The following is a 13,118-nucleotide window of genomic DNA, read 5'->3' on the forward strand; positions in this document are numbered from 1 at the left end:
AAGAGTCATACTATTCCACTGATAGGCTGGTGCGGTTGTCGCCGCCTACACGCATAGTAGTACCTGTACGCTAGGCAGATCATACATCATACGGATTCCTTCTCGTGCGGGCTGCAGCAAAGCACAGCAGCGCAGCAAGTCAGGTCAGTCAGACACACCCGCGTGCTGTTATTGATGATGTGGCTGCTGTGGCCCAAGGCGATGCCCTGAAAGGCATTAGGGGAGAGGAAGCAATTGAAGGAGCTCCTGCCATTCATCACTGGACGAAGTAGGTACAAACATGTACCGTATTCTCTTCACTTGCAGGGGTATGGCTTGTCCTATTTCGGATGCCCGTGCTCTGTGGCTTGCCTGAGCATGTACGGAGTACCTGCCATGTCTAACACTATCGGGTAGATCCATTTTTTTCGATGGTATCCCGTCGCCCTTGCCTCCCCGGGACACGTACCGTGGTCGCTGTCACCTCTCCCTTCCGGGATTTCTTGCAAAAGCACGGGGTGCATGATATTGGATGCGGACAAACAAGTAGAAACGAAAGAAATACTATCGGAGCAAGGCACATTCAGTCTATCTGCCGTCATTGTGTTGATTAGCTACCTTATATGGTGATCACGACAGAGCAACATTGTCATTTCGTCATCCGGCGAGCAGACGTGGAAAGCTGTCTGCGCTGGCCTGGCTGTCATTTCCATTCGTGCCTTTCCCCTTCCATCTGCCCACCCAAACCTCAAACCCCTGCGCTGTTGCCGCAAACACGATAGGAAAGTACCCACACGCACCTTCGTCCTTCCGCACCGCCACAACAGCCAGCAACCCGCTCTTGCCATCCCAAGGTCCCTAGAACGTGGGCCGCACCTGCTGTTCGGTGGGTTTGCGCCTCGCTTACCCTCGTCCGTTGGTCCCCCTGCTCACCAAGAGGGAAAAAAATATTTGTATTTGAGGTCAGCGCGGCTCTAGCCATCCCTTTCCTCTCTCCTTTCCCTCCACATCACAACTTCAAGATCCTGTGTCACCGCGCAACGCAACGTCGTCTGTCAACTTTTTTCAAGCTTTCTAGGGCACCAAGCTACCCTGAGAAAATTCCCCCTCATTGTTTCAGAGTTCAACTTCACCGAACTTCAGTTCTTCATCAATCCGAATCTTTGTTCCTGTCACCGGGTCCAAGTTCGCACGTCATCTGTTATCACGCACTTCCACCGGAACGCAGCCTAAACCACCCAAGCTCTCATCTCTCTCTACCAGACCAATACCGCCAAAATGTCTGCTGTCGCCGAGAAGGTTTCCGAGGCCGTCAATGACGTTACCAATGCTCTGAGCAATGCCACTATCTCCGACAAGGCCGCCGATAAGCCTGCCGCCAACAACGATGCCGTCCTCGCCAGCGCCGCTGAGGGCCGTCGTCTCTACATCGGCAACCTGGCCTACGCGACAACGGAGGGGGAGTTGAAGGAATTCTTCAAGGGTTACCTTGTGTAAGTTGCGCGACTCTCATTATCTTCATCATCATGTCCGTCTACCGTTGGCCCCTGCAGCTTCTATCAAAAGCTCGCTCCGGGGTTGCTGCACCTTTCCCAGAGAGCCCTGCCCCCACATGTACTGCCATGCACACCTTGCTTGATTGCACTTCCTCGTTCGGGCTGTGCCGCATCGGCGCCGGGGTCGGCATCGTGATGTCTTGACTCGTTGCCTAGACCGCCTCGTTCGGCTGTCACGATGTTGCAGCGTGGCCTCTCCTCCTCGCCAGCCCCGCAAATTCCCACCCACTTGCGTCACGCATGCCAGCTCATACTGACCCGCCTTTTTCCACAGCGAGTCCGTCTCCATTCCCAAGAACCCTCGCACCGACCGCCCGGTTGGCTACGCCTTCGTCGACCTCTCCACTCCTTCTGAGGCCGAGCGCGCCATCTCTGAACTTTCCGGCAAGGAGATTCTCGAGCGTAAGGTCTCGGTTCAGCTTGCCCGCAAGCCCGAGCCCGCTGGAGAGAAGACCGAGGGTGCCAACGGCGAGGGTGCTGGCGAGGGCAACCGCCGCCGCGCCTCCGGCCGTGGACGTGGCCGTGGCCGTGGCCGCGGTGGACGTGGTGCCCGCGGTGGCCGCGTGAGTCACATCAATACCCGCTTCGCCCGTACAGCTACTGACATTATATGTGTAGGAGGACGGTGCCCCTGCCGAGGCTGCCGCCGCCGAGGTTCCTGCTGGCGCCCCTGCCACCTCTGAGGTCCTTCCTCTGACTGATGCCACCAACAAGGACGCCAAGAGCGATGGCGAGAAGCCTAGCCAGGCTCGTGCTCCCCGTGAGCGACGCGAGCGTGGCCCCCCTGCCGACGGCATTGCCTCCAAGACCAAGGTCATGGTCGCCAACCTGCCTTACGACCTGACCGAGGAGAAGGTTAGTTTCCCGCTTTGCACCTTGTACTTGGCCCTTGTCTGACACGTTCCAATAGCTCAAGGAGCTCTTCGCTGCCTACGAGCCTTCTTCCGCCAAGATCGCCCTGCGCCCCATCCCCCGCTTCATGATCAAGAAGCTTCAGGCCCGCGGTGAGCCCCGCAAGGGCCGTGGCTTCGGCTTCGTCACCCTTGCCTCCGAGGAGCTCCAGCAGAAGGCTGTTTCCGAGATGAACGGCAAGGAGATTGAGGGCCGCGAAATCGCTGTCAAGGTCGCTATTGACAGCCCGGACAAGACCGACGAGGAGGCCAACGCTCCCACCGAGGAGACCAAGGAGGAGAGCAAGGTCAACGGCACTGGTGCCACAGAGGCCGCGGCTGCTCCTGCTGCTGCGGACGCTGCCCCTGCCACCACCGCCTAAACGTAGGCGACCAACCTACAGCCCCGGTGCGTCTCTGAGCCAATATTCAGAGATGCTGCCTTTACGAGCTTTATGATGCGGTACCCGTTACGACGACTTCAATTTTTTTTTCTTTTTTTGGAAGTGCCCCCCCAGGACGGGTGGCCAATTACATCTACGTCTGCCTTCTGACCAGACTCGCTCTCGGTAGATAGGGCAAACAAGATGTTCAGGGCTGCCCTCATCCCTAAACTAATACACATGATCTTACCGGCCACCTCTCTGTATTTGTTACCTAACCTCCATTTTCTCCGTCACCCAATGCTGGGTTGTACAGTAGCTTTAGCTGGAGACGGTTTGGAAGGAAGAGGAAAAGTTCGGCGCAAAAACGAATAAAATCGGGTAGCTTTTTGCAGTTAAGAATGAAAGGCGGCGCATCACCAGAAACAAGAAAAAAGCGTGTTCTGTTGTGTTCATAAACAGCCATGACGTTGTGTGATGTAGTTGCGGTTGGCGGAGCTTGTGTGAATGTCTCAATGTCGTCGTCGGACAAGGCGTTCCGCTGCGCATGATGGATGGGCTCATGCAGACAGAAATCTAGTGTCTGGCGCGGTCCATGGGGTATGGCTGGCGTCACTGTTTACTACAGAATAGTGGCAACATGAGGTTGGTTTCAGTGGTGCAGTTGCATGGTTGGAGAAGGGTTGTTGTCTTACGGCACCAGAGCCCCAAAAGCCAAGTGTTCCAGCAGGTAGTCTGGAACCTTTTTGTCGTGTCCGAGTCTCCAACAGAACCCCATGAAATGCTGCTGTCCCCCCTGTCTTTGGGCCATACCTGGCGAACTTAGTGCTGTATCTTGTCTTGTATTTATTGGAACTTTTGAATGCATGGCTCCCTTTCGAACAGATGCTTCACTAAGCTGCACAAATTTTTGTGTGACGGATTGGAAGCAATTCATAGTCTGCGTGTCCTGTTCTCCTCGCCGACCCAAGCAAATCAAATACACTAAAGCCGGAGCAGGGCAAGCGTGGAAGGCCCAGACACACACACCCAGACTCCTACACCCCTGGTCCGGAGCCAGCAAACCCCTTATCGGGCATCAGGAAAGCCCCTCCACCGTTTCTTGCTGCGACATCCTCCAACGTACTTTGATTCAACACTCTACCGCTAGGCACTTCTTTTTTTCGCTCATTACCACGACTGAACACTTCCCACAATGGCTTCCAAGGCCATGTGGGAGGTTGATCCCGAGACGCGCGCCAAGGTGAGTTCTTCCGGACGTCGTATGGCTGATTGCGACCGCATGGCCTTCCGCTAAATCCCCTTCGCCTCCCAGTTGGCCGCGATCCAGAAAGAGGCCAAGAACAACGTCTGCTGCGACTGTAACGCCCCGTCGCCGCAATGGGCTTCCCCAAAGTTCGGCATCTTCATCTGTCTGTCATGCGCTGGCGTCCACCGCGGTCTTGGCGTGCACATCTCATTCGTACGTAGCATCTCGATGGACGCATTCAAGCAGGTCGAGATAGAACGGATGCGGCTTGGCGGCAACGAGAACTGGCGAGACTTCTTCGAGCAGCACGAGGACACCAAGATGAGGGGAATCACGTGGGACGACGCGACGATCGCGGAGCGATACAGCGGCGAAGTGGGTGAGGAATGGAAAGAAAGGCTCTCGGCCAAGGTCGAGGGTAAGGAGTACGTCCCGGGCGAGAAGAAGCCTACGCCAGCAGCTGCACCGAAGCCTGTCAGCCGGACGGGCACGCCACTGGGCAGCACGAATAGCCGCTCGGCCAGCCCCAGCGGTAAGGTCAAGGTGGACGACAAGTACTTCTCCAAGCTCGGCGCCGAAAACGCCTCCCGACCCGACGACCTGCCGCCTAGCCAGGGAGGCAAATACGCGGGCTTCGGTAGCAGCCCGATGCCCGAAAAGAAGGACACTGGCATGCCGACCGTCGACGATTTACAAAAGGACCCGGTGGCCGCTCTGACCAAGGGATTCGGCTGGTTCACAAGCACGGTATCCAAGACGGCCAAGACGGTCAACGATGGCTACATTCAGCCCACAGCGAAACAGGTGGGTGACCCTTCTATTCTATCTCCGCCCGCGCCAGCCCGGACGAGAAACTCTGGGCTAATCAGACGGCCTCCTTGAACAGCTGGCCGAGTCCGACTTTGCGAAGCAGGCGCAGCGCGTCGCCCAGCAAGGCGCTCGTAACGCCCAGGACGGCTTCAACCGGTTTGTCGAGGGCGGACCCAGCAACGGCGGCGGCAGCAGTCAGCGCGGCGCATACAGGCAGGCACCGCTGGACGAGAGCAAAAAGGACTTTTGGGATAGCTTTAGTAGCCTTGCGGACCAGAGGCAGGGAAACAGCAGCAGCTCGATCGGAACCGCTGCTATGGGCAAGGGTGGCAAGACGGGCAGTGCTGCGGCGCCTGCGGCGAAGAAGGACAACGATGGCTGGGATGACTGGTGAAGCGTATGAGGGGGGGGGCGTTTGTCGGTGACAAGGGGACGGAGGCCGGGGTTGAGTGAGTGATCGTCGTGCTTCGGCAGGCCTGCATGTCATAGAATATCAATTCGGAGCTCCAATTTCACTTGTTTGATCACAGGAGATGCCGTCTGGTAGCACTTAGCACTGCAACCGATGAAGGCTTGCGCTGATCCTGCGCGGGCCTGCCATGTCACCACGTCACTATGCCACCATGTCAAGTAACATTGCGACAAATATCGTCGGGAGTGTGAAAGCCGAAGTATCATCGGACACGGACGTAATCCAAAGCATCGGGAGGGGATATATGTGCACGTAAGTCGGCGTCTTGCTTTCTGCGTGGCCGAAAAGGGTTTAAGGTGGGGCGGTGACCCGAGGTTAGCCGGTATCGCTACAGTGGACGGCGGTCCTATTTTCCCCAGTGACGACACGGACCCGATGCTTTGTGGAAGAACCTCCAAATTCCCAGATTTCCGAATTGCCAAAAAGGAATCCCTCCGCACATCAAACACCGGGCCATTGAAGCAGTGCACAGCTTACCATGTCCGCCCTCAGAATTCTCGTGCCCGTGAAGCGGGTCATTGACTATGCGGTACGTCCTCCCAACACAATCCAGACCACCCGGAGCAACATTGGCTTGTGATCGGCGTAGCTGACGGGAAGCCGACACTCAACAACAGGTCAAGCCCCGCGTCAACAAGGCCCAGACGGGCGTCGAAACGGCCGGCGTCAAGCACTCGATGAACCCTTTTGACGAGCTCTCGGTCGAGGAGTCGGTCCGCATCCGCGAGAAGAAGCGCGCGCCCGGCGGCGTTGAGGACATCACCGTCATCTCGGCGGGCCCCCCCAAGGCCGTCGACGTGCTGCGGACCGCCATGGCCATGGGCGCCGACCGTGCGATCCACGTCGAGACCAAAGAGGGCGACGACCTCGAGCCGCTGAGCGTCGCGAAGCTGCTGCGCAAGGCCGCCGAGGAGCACAAGAGCAACCTCATCATCCTCGGGAAGCAGAGCATCGACGACGACGCGAACCAGACGGGCCAGATGCTGGCCGGCCTCCTGGGCTGGTCCCAGGCGACGTCGGCGAGCGTCGTCAAGTTCGGCGAGGGAGACACTGTCAGCGTCACGCGCGAGGTCGACGGCGGTGTCGAGACGGTCAAGGGGAAGCTGCCGATGGTCATCACGACTGACCTGAGACTCAACGAGCCGCGGTACGCAAGCTTGCCGAATATCATGAAGGCCAAGAAGAAACCCCTCGAGAAGAAGAAGCTGGCCGACTACGGCATCGGGGCCGAGAAGCGGTTGAAGGTGCTCAAGGTCACGGGTAAGTCGCGCACGGTCGCTACCGCATCGCTCTCCTTGCCAAGGGGGTGGTTGTTATTGTTGCTGGCGAAAGCCGACTCGGCAATGGACTGTTATGCTGATAACTTTCTACAGAGCCTCCCGTGCGGCAGGGTGGCGGCAAGGTTGAAGATGTCGACGGACTCGTCGCGAAGCTCAAGGAGCTCGGTGCCTTGTAAAAGGCGTGTAATTGCCTGTAACAGCATGAAAAAGACTCTTTCTCTGCAAATAGATCCGTTTCAGATGCAGGCTTCTCGGCCTTCCAGACGTGATTAGAGAGGAGGCAGTCAGGAACGTGTCGCAGAGTGGCGTCGCCGCTCACCAGTCACACGGTAAACTCCGGGGTTATCCACTTCCGTCGCTGCTCCGCTGATTATAAGGATATACGACGTCTTGCCATGGATGGTTCAAGGGGGGACGTTGATCGCTGTGCCTACGGTGCTTCTGACCTACTCCTAGATGCGCCGTCCGTTGCTTGAGCAAAGTCTAGGCCTAATGCATGAAGGGGTACTCGTTGTCTTTGCCACTTGATATATCGCTGATTGGTAAACTTCTACCACCTTAAAGTTGACCTAGAACGGGCGCTGACAGACTGCTAGAGGTTCAGACGAAAAGGCAAGGTGACCATCTGTGACTAACCTCTTTGTTTGAGAAAGGCCTGGCAAATATTCTCAGCATCTAGGCCGACCTTCCCGTACCGGTTGGGCAGCGGGTATCTATCACCAGTTCACTTTCGAGTCCTGGAACGGCGGTCGTGACTAATTCAGGAGATGCACGCGTATGGAAACAGTTCGGAAGAGGATCGGACGAAAGCTAGTCGATGATTCGCCACCTAACGAAACATGGGAAAGCGGATTTTGATCTTGGGGCATCGAGAAGGATGCTAACCACCGCACCGGAACCTGGGGACAACGCGGGGGCACGTTCGTTAACCGAACCCAGCAAGCGAGTTGGAGAGGCGACACTACGATTTCATGGGAGGTTTCCGGCACATCCTTGCTACTAAGGTTTGCCCTATCTGCAACTCTCTTTCGCTCCAGACGGGTGTGGTCAATCTCACGAAAGTCTAACATGAGCAGGACCTCTTGAACATCATTTTCATTATTTCTTGTCTCGATTGTCTCTACCACACGTGGGGCTCGGGGGATAAGGTCCGACTCATCGGCCTCACACCTTGCTATACGCGGACCCGCCTGCCGCTGCATCAAAGTCCATTGCCTCCTGCAACCCGACGATGCTGAACAGTTTTCTTGGCGAAAAGTCCGATTTCGTCCCTACCTTGCCCGTCTCCTTCAGCTTCACCAGCGACTCACGAATGGCTTCGTACGCAGGCGCGATGGCCGCGAAGGGTACGATCATCATCCGGTACCCGAGCGCCTTGGCCTCGGCCGCCGTCCACGACGGCGTGGCGCCGTGCTCGACCATGTTAAGTAACACGGGCGTCGGCTTCAGCGCCTCGCAGGCCTCCTTGGCCTCCTCGGCGGTCGTCACGCCCTCGAGGAAGGCGACGTCCGCGCCCGCGGCGACGGCGGCCCTGAGCCTGGCCATGGCCTCGCCGAAGCCGTGCGTCTGGATGGCGTCCGTCCGCGCGATGACGACGATGTCGGAGCCGATCTTCTGGCGGGCGAGCGTGGCGGCGCGGATGCGCGCGACAAAGGTCTCGACGTCGACGACCTGCTTGCCCGTGAGGTGGCCGCAGCGCTTCGTCTGGATCTGGTCCTCGATGTGCAGGCCGGCGACGCCGCTGCGAGCGTACTGCGTCACGGTGCGTGCGACCATGTTGGGGCCGCCGTAGCCCGTGTCGGCGTCAGCGACCAGTGGGACGGAGGGGTCGAGGTTGGCGAGCATCTCAGCGTGGGAGCGCATGTCGTCCAGAGTTGCGAAGCCGAGGTCGGGGAGACCGAGTCTAGAAGCGGAGGTTCCTGCACCGGTCTGGGTGTGCGCATGTGTTTGTTAGTCCCGTTGAAGGTGAGCAGGTGAAACGAGGGAGGGAATCAAAACCCGAGAGGTGAGTGACGGGCGAAGGATGAGTAAAACCGTACCATGTAGAGGCCATCGAACCCGACCTCGAGCGCGATCCTGGCGCTGAAGCCGTCGTAGACGCCTGGCAGGAGGATCAGGTCGTCCGTCTCGCTAAGGCGCTGCCTCAGCTTCGTCGCGGCCGGGACCGGGGCCGAGGTGTAATTACTCGGCGACATGACGTTGGTTCCCTTCGATATTAGAGTTCAATGCTCAGTGTTCACAACTCGAGTCAGGTTGTTCAGTCGACGGGGGTGTCTGAATACCTCGGCCGACGAATGAAGGGTACCCTGAGCACTTCTTTGGCCTCTTCTTTTACCCCTTTCTGAGCTAGTTGAGGGGGGGCTGGATGCGTTCTGCTGGTTCACTGTGCAGATGAGAGCTAGTTGGCTCCCTTTTTGGAAGAATGACCGCCAAGACCGTAACTTTATTCATATGGGAGGCAATGACCTGCCTTCCATGACGCAAGAGCCGTGTGTCCCCATCTCCACATTATATTATGGTCCTCCTTTGCGGTAGTATCGCGGTAATACGTCTCCATCCAGCTCGCCATTCGGACATTTCGGGATTGGCACGGCAACGTCGTGTGGTAGGGGTCGGGGTAGTCTGTTTCCACCAGCGGCCACTCCTCAACTCCCGACGGAGGGCCCTGAAGTGGAGGAGAGCCGGCCAGACGGATTACGAAGTGCACTTAGCTAAGCATAGTGGCGAGGCACGCCATAAACCGCACGGGGTTGTGCTGCTTCGATGTGCCAATGACGGAGTATTGATCTCTTTACATGCAGTCAGTGAATACGCAACATGATGAGCAGCTACACTAGATCAACGGCTCAAGGCTGGACGGTACGTGTGGCCTGTTACCCTAGAGTGCTATATTTCGTTACGACGTGTTGAGGTGTGGAACAGATGGCAAGACAGTTACAGCAACAGGGCCTAGTACGCTAGGTATACCAGCTAGGGGAGTCATCTCTGAAGTCTCTAGTAGCCTTGGTTGATAGGGAGGTTTAGTCACAAGATTTTATAGTACTATGTTTCTACCTAGAAACTTTCTTCTATTGTGTTGAGTGTGTCAAAGTATTATTGTGTGCCTGCGATCTCGAGAGGGACTTCCTTGGGTAAGTACCTCAGCAGCAACTAGGTAGTTAACTACCTTAGCTAACGTCAATGGAAGGCTGTTTTCCTCCCGGGGGCGCTAGAAAATGCGGGATTAGGCCACCAGAGCTCGAGAAAACATCACGATGATGCACTTACTATGTAGTATGGTATCATGGGGCGAGTAGAAGCCCCCTAGCAGGTAGGTAGTAAAGGATATACCCCGCCAATCCAACTAGATGCTGTGACTCTCGATGGCGAGAATGTACTACTCTGGCTTTGCCCAAGCAGCTGGGGAAAGTTATTTCCCCCTATAATGTTATCCCCCATAGCTGACATTATAATAGAGGGGGAATATTCACCAAAAGTGAAGCTCTGGAGTAGGGGGGTGAACTCTAGTTACCTAACAGGGGGAAAAAACTTCGGCCTGGTACCATAGGATAAAACTGCCGTGATCATGGTGGGAGCTAGAGCCACAGCTAGTACTGCCTGCCCAGCGGAGGTGTGTTTTAAACTACTTGGGGTCTGCCACAGCAGTACAACTTATACTTGGTGATGACATTTCTTATGGCAATCATCGCAAGGAAGGCTTCTCTCATTGCCCCCCCTCGGATTGCTCTTGTAGAGATGTCTCTCGTGCACGGTGGCCTGCCTCGCTTCGGTTCTGACCGATGCGATAGGGGCACGCAGAACAAGTACAGAAGCTCGCGGCGGAATATATCCCAAAGCCGGCCGCGGCCCTTGCGAGCAGCCGTCCTGAGTCAACCGGGGACGGGCTGTGGGCCGTCCAATGATTTTTAGTATATCCAAAACAGATTCAACTTCGTTAGGTGGCGGCTTCGACCTTACCAGCCCGGAGACCGTGCTTTTTTCCCCCGCCATTACTTTCCTTGACAAAGATGATTTTGCTCCCCTCCCCGTCGCACGCCCTGTCATGCTGTGTGTGTGCCTACCGCAGAATGGCCATAACCTTTTTAGAGTTTGGTTCGAATGTTTAAAAGCGCACTGAGCCGAGTATTGGCAGTATTGACTTTCGAGGCTGAGAACATGGAAAGTATCTCGACCAGCGCTACACGATGAGAACACACCAACATGCACACCCGACAACAGATTAAGCCCGGGCTGCACCAGGCACCCTGGCCACGAAGCTCGTTACCGGAGATTTCTTTATGCTTTTTTCGGCTTGCGGGGACACCGGCTGTGTTTGTTCAGACATCTCCCTCCCGGGAGAGGGGGAAAGGTTAACGAGTTATATATTCTTGGCCAGAACCATGGCCCTCTTGTCCTCCCTCGGGAGTATATATCTGTAGGAGTACGTACGTGTGTATGTGTGTGCTCTTCACCTGACCTCGACTCCTTGTTGAACGAACCGCATTGGCGAAGAAGATATCCCCTCAGTTCACCTTACACCACTATCCTGTGTTCGGTCTCCCTTTGTTTCTTCAAGGAAACTCGCCTCTCTCGCATGCCACCCAACAAGTAGACTCCGTCACCATGGACCGAAGCGCACCTTCGGGCAAAGATGTCTCCGTCAGAACGGTCGACAACGCTTCCACCGAACTATCACTGCCCTCGCTGTCGTTACCATACCGCAACACGCCCGACGAGGCGGCCATGGCTCGCCCCGAGTGGCGGGCTGCCGAGAAGTCACTGGTCAAGAAGCTGGACATGACACTCATGCCGGTCATCTGGACGCTGTACCTGTTCAACTACCTCGACCGGAACAACCTTGCGTATAGTGGACCCCTTGCCGTCTCTGGAGCGGCCTTTGCCTTGGGGGCCATAGAAGGACGTTGAACTGACGTGCGGACGGGTGAACAGGCAGGCCAAGCTGGACAGTTTCGAAAAGGATCTGGGTCTCGTGGGGAACCAGTTCAACATAGCGGTCTCGATATTCAACGTTGGGTAAGCCCGGGCCCCGTCTCTCGTTTCGACCATGAGCCGTTGCTGATTTCGGGTGTAGGTACATGGTCGCCCAGCTGCCGTCCAACATGCTCCTCACCCGCGCCCGGCCGAGCATCTACATCCCGTCCTGCGTACTGGCGTGGTCGTGCGTGTCGGCGGCGACGGCGGCAGCGAAGAGCTTCCACAGCCTCGTCGCCCTCCGCATCGTGCTCGGCCTCGTCGAGGCCCCCTTCTTCCCTGGTGTAAGTCATGCACACCCTCTTCTCCCGCCCACCACCATCAGCAACTGACACCACACGCATCCCACCAGATCTTCTACATCCTCTCCTGTTGGTACACCCAGAAGGAGATCGCCTTCCGCACGGCGATCCTCTATTCGGGCATGCTCGTCGCGACAGCCTTCTCGGGCCTCATCGCGGCCGGCGTCTTCGCGCACCTCGACGGCGCGCATGGGCTGGCCGGTTGGCAGTGGTTGTTCATAATTGAAGGTGCGGGGAGCTTCGCGTCGGCCTTTACGGCGTTCGCGTTCCTGCCGGACTACATCGGGTCCAGCACGGGCGTGTGCTCGTGGCTCATGACGGACGAGGAACTGCTGGTCGCCGCGCAGCGGATGGACGCCGATAGGGTGTCGGTGCCGCAGGAGAAGGGAACGGTATGGAACGGGTTGAGCCTTGCGGTGAAAGACGTGAGGACATGGATTTTTGTGAGTTGACCCCCTCTCTGGCCGGTTCCCGTCGACACCTTTCTTCCCTCCGGGGGAAGATCGGACTAACACGGACAGGTCTGCATGCAAGCCTTCTACCTCTCTTCCCACGGTCTCAATAGCTTCTTCCCTACCATCGTGAAAGGCTTTCGCCTCGGAAACAACACAATCACCCTCTTGCTCACGGCCCCGCCGTATCTTGTCGCCGCGGCTGTCGCCCTCTGCGTCGCTGTCTCCTCGGACCGGCGGGCTGATCGCGGGCTGCATATTATTGGCCCTGTATGCGCCGCCGTTGTAGGCTTCATCATCACCGCCGCAACAACGAACCGCCCGGCGCGGTATTTTGCCAGCTTTCTGTACCTTCCTGGCGCCTTTGCGTCGACGGGGCTGATCTTCAGCTGGGCCGGGAGCGTGTTAGGCCAAACGCCGGAGAAGAGGGCGGCGGCGACAGCCATCGTTTGCCTGTTGGCACAATTCGGCAACATCTGGAGCCCGTTCTTCTTCAGGCCCGAGGATAGCCCGAGATACCTGCTCGCGTTTTTCCTGATGATCGCCTTCTCGGGCCTGTGCATCGGGGCGGTGTTCCTGATGAGGCGGATGCTGGGGAGGGCGAACCAGATAATGCTCGAGGAAGCGGCGGTGACGGGCAGGAGGGTCCGGCTCTATATACTTTGAAGGAACGCAGACATCTCAACAGATTTCGCAATATTCGGTCCAGGGAACCACTAGCATTGGCGATATAGATGAAGCGGAATGGTGGCCCACGTTCGCTGAAGTGCTGGA

The 13,118-nt window shown here is 57.1% G+C and overlaps 5 protein-coding genes across 5 annotated transcripts; 4 read left to right on the forward strand and 1 right to left on the reverse strand.

The window, feature by feature from the left end:
• Window positions 1-1,257: 1,257 nt before the first annotated feature.
• On the forward strand, window positions 1,258-2,808 carry LY79DRAFT_508062 (RNA recognition domain-containing protein; the record flags this gene model as incomplete). Its single annotated transcript, XM_060553891.1, has 4 exons — window positions 1,258-1,472; window positions 1,810-2,098; window positions 2,175-2,390; window positions 2,446-2,808. 4 exons carry the CDS (start codon window positions 1,258-1,260, stop codon window positions 2,806-2,808), a joined length of 1,083 nt encoding a protein of 360 aa, XP_060418081.1.
• An 883-nt stretch (window positions 2,809-3,691) lies between these two features.
• LY79DRAFT_541192 (uncharacterized protein) lies at window positions 3,692-5,719 on the forward strand. The gene is made up of 3 exons (XM_060556920.1): window positions 3,692-4,051; window positions 4,124-4,861; window positions 4,944-5,719. Exons 1-3 carry the CDS (start codon window positions 4,004-4,006, stop codon window positions 5,259-5,261), a joined length of 1,104 nt encoding a protein of 367 aa, XP_060418082.1. The 5' UTR covers window positions 3,692-4,003; the 3' UTR covers window positions 5,262-5,719.
• Window positions 5,720-5,817: 98 nt separating this feature from the next.
• On the forward strand, window positions 5,818-6,795 carry LY79DRAFT_507894 (electron transfer flavoprotein domain-containing protein; the record flags this gene model as incomplete). Its single annotated transcript, XM_060553871.1, has 3 exons — window positions 5,818-5,868; window positions 5,957-6,599; window positions 6,713-6,795. The coding sequence occupies 3 exons, from the start codon at window positions 5,818-5,820 to the stop codon at window positions 6,793-6,795; spliced, it is 777 nt and encodes a 258-aa protein (XP_060418083.1).
• Window positions 6,796-7,783: 988 nt separating this feature from the next.
• Window positions 7,784-8,814, reverse strand: LY79DRAFT_587352 (Pyruvate/Phosphoenolpyruvate kinase-like domain-containing protein; the record flags this gene model as incomplete). The annotated part of the gene is made up of 2 exons (XM_060560759.1): window positions 7,784-8,548; window positions 8,659-8,814. The coding sequence occupies 2 exons, from the start codon at window positions 8,812-8,814 to the stop codon at window positions 7,784-7,786; spliced, it is 921 nt and encodes a 306-aa protein (XP_060418084.1).
• Window positions 8,815-11,221: 2,407 nt separating this feature from the next.
• On the forward strand, window positions 11,222-13,010 carry LY79DRAFT_507714 (major facilitator superfamily transporter; the record flags this gene model as incomplete). The annotated part of the gene is made up of 5 exons (XM_060553855.1): window positions 11,222-11,460; window positions 11,549-11,632; window positions 11,691-11,874; window positions 11,943-12,335; window positions 12,414-13,010. The coding sequence occupies 5 exons, from the start codon at window positions 11,222-11,224 to the stop codon at window positions 13,008-13,010; spliced, it is 1,497 nt and encodes a 498-aa protein (XP_060418085.1).
• Window positions 13,011-13,118: the final 108 nt, after the last annotated feature.

Source organism: Colletotrichum navitas, assembly GCF_030913465.1.
Source record: "Colletotrichum navitas strain CBS 125086 chromosome Unknown LY79scaffold_8, whole genome shotgun sequence".
In the NCBI taxonomy this organism is placed as follows: domain Eukaryota; kingdom Fungi; phylum Ascomycota; class Sordariomycetes; order Glomerellales; family Glomerellaceae; genus Colletotrichum; species Colletotrichum navitas.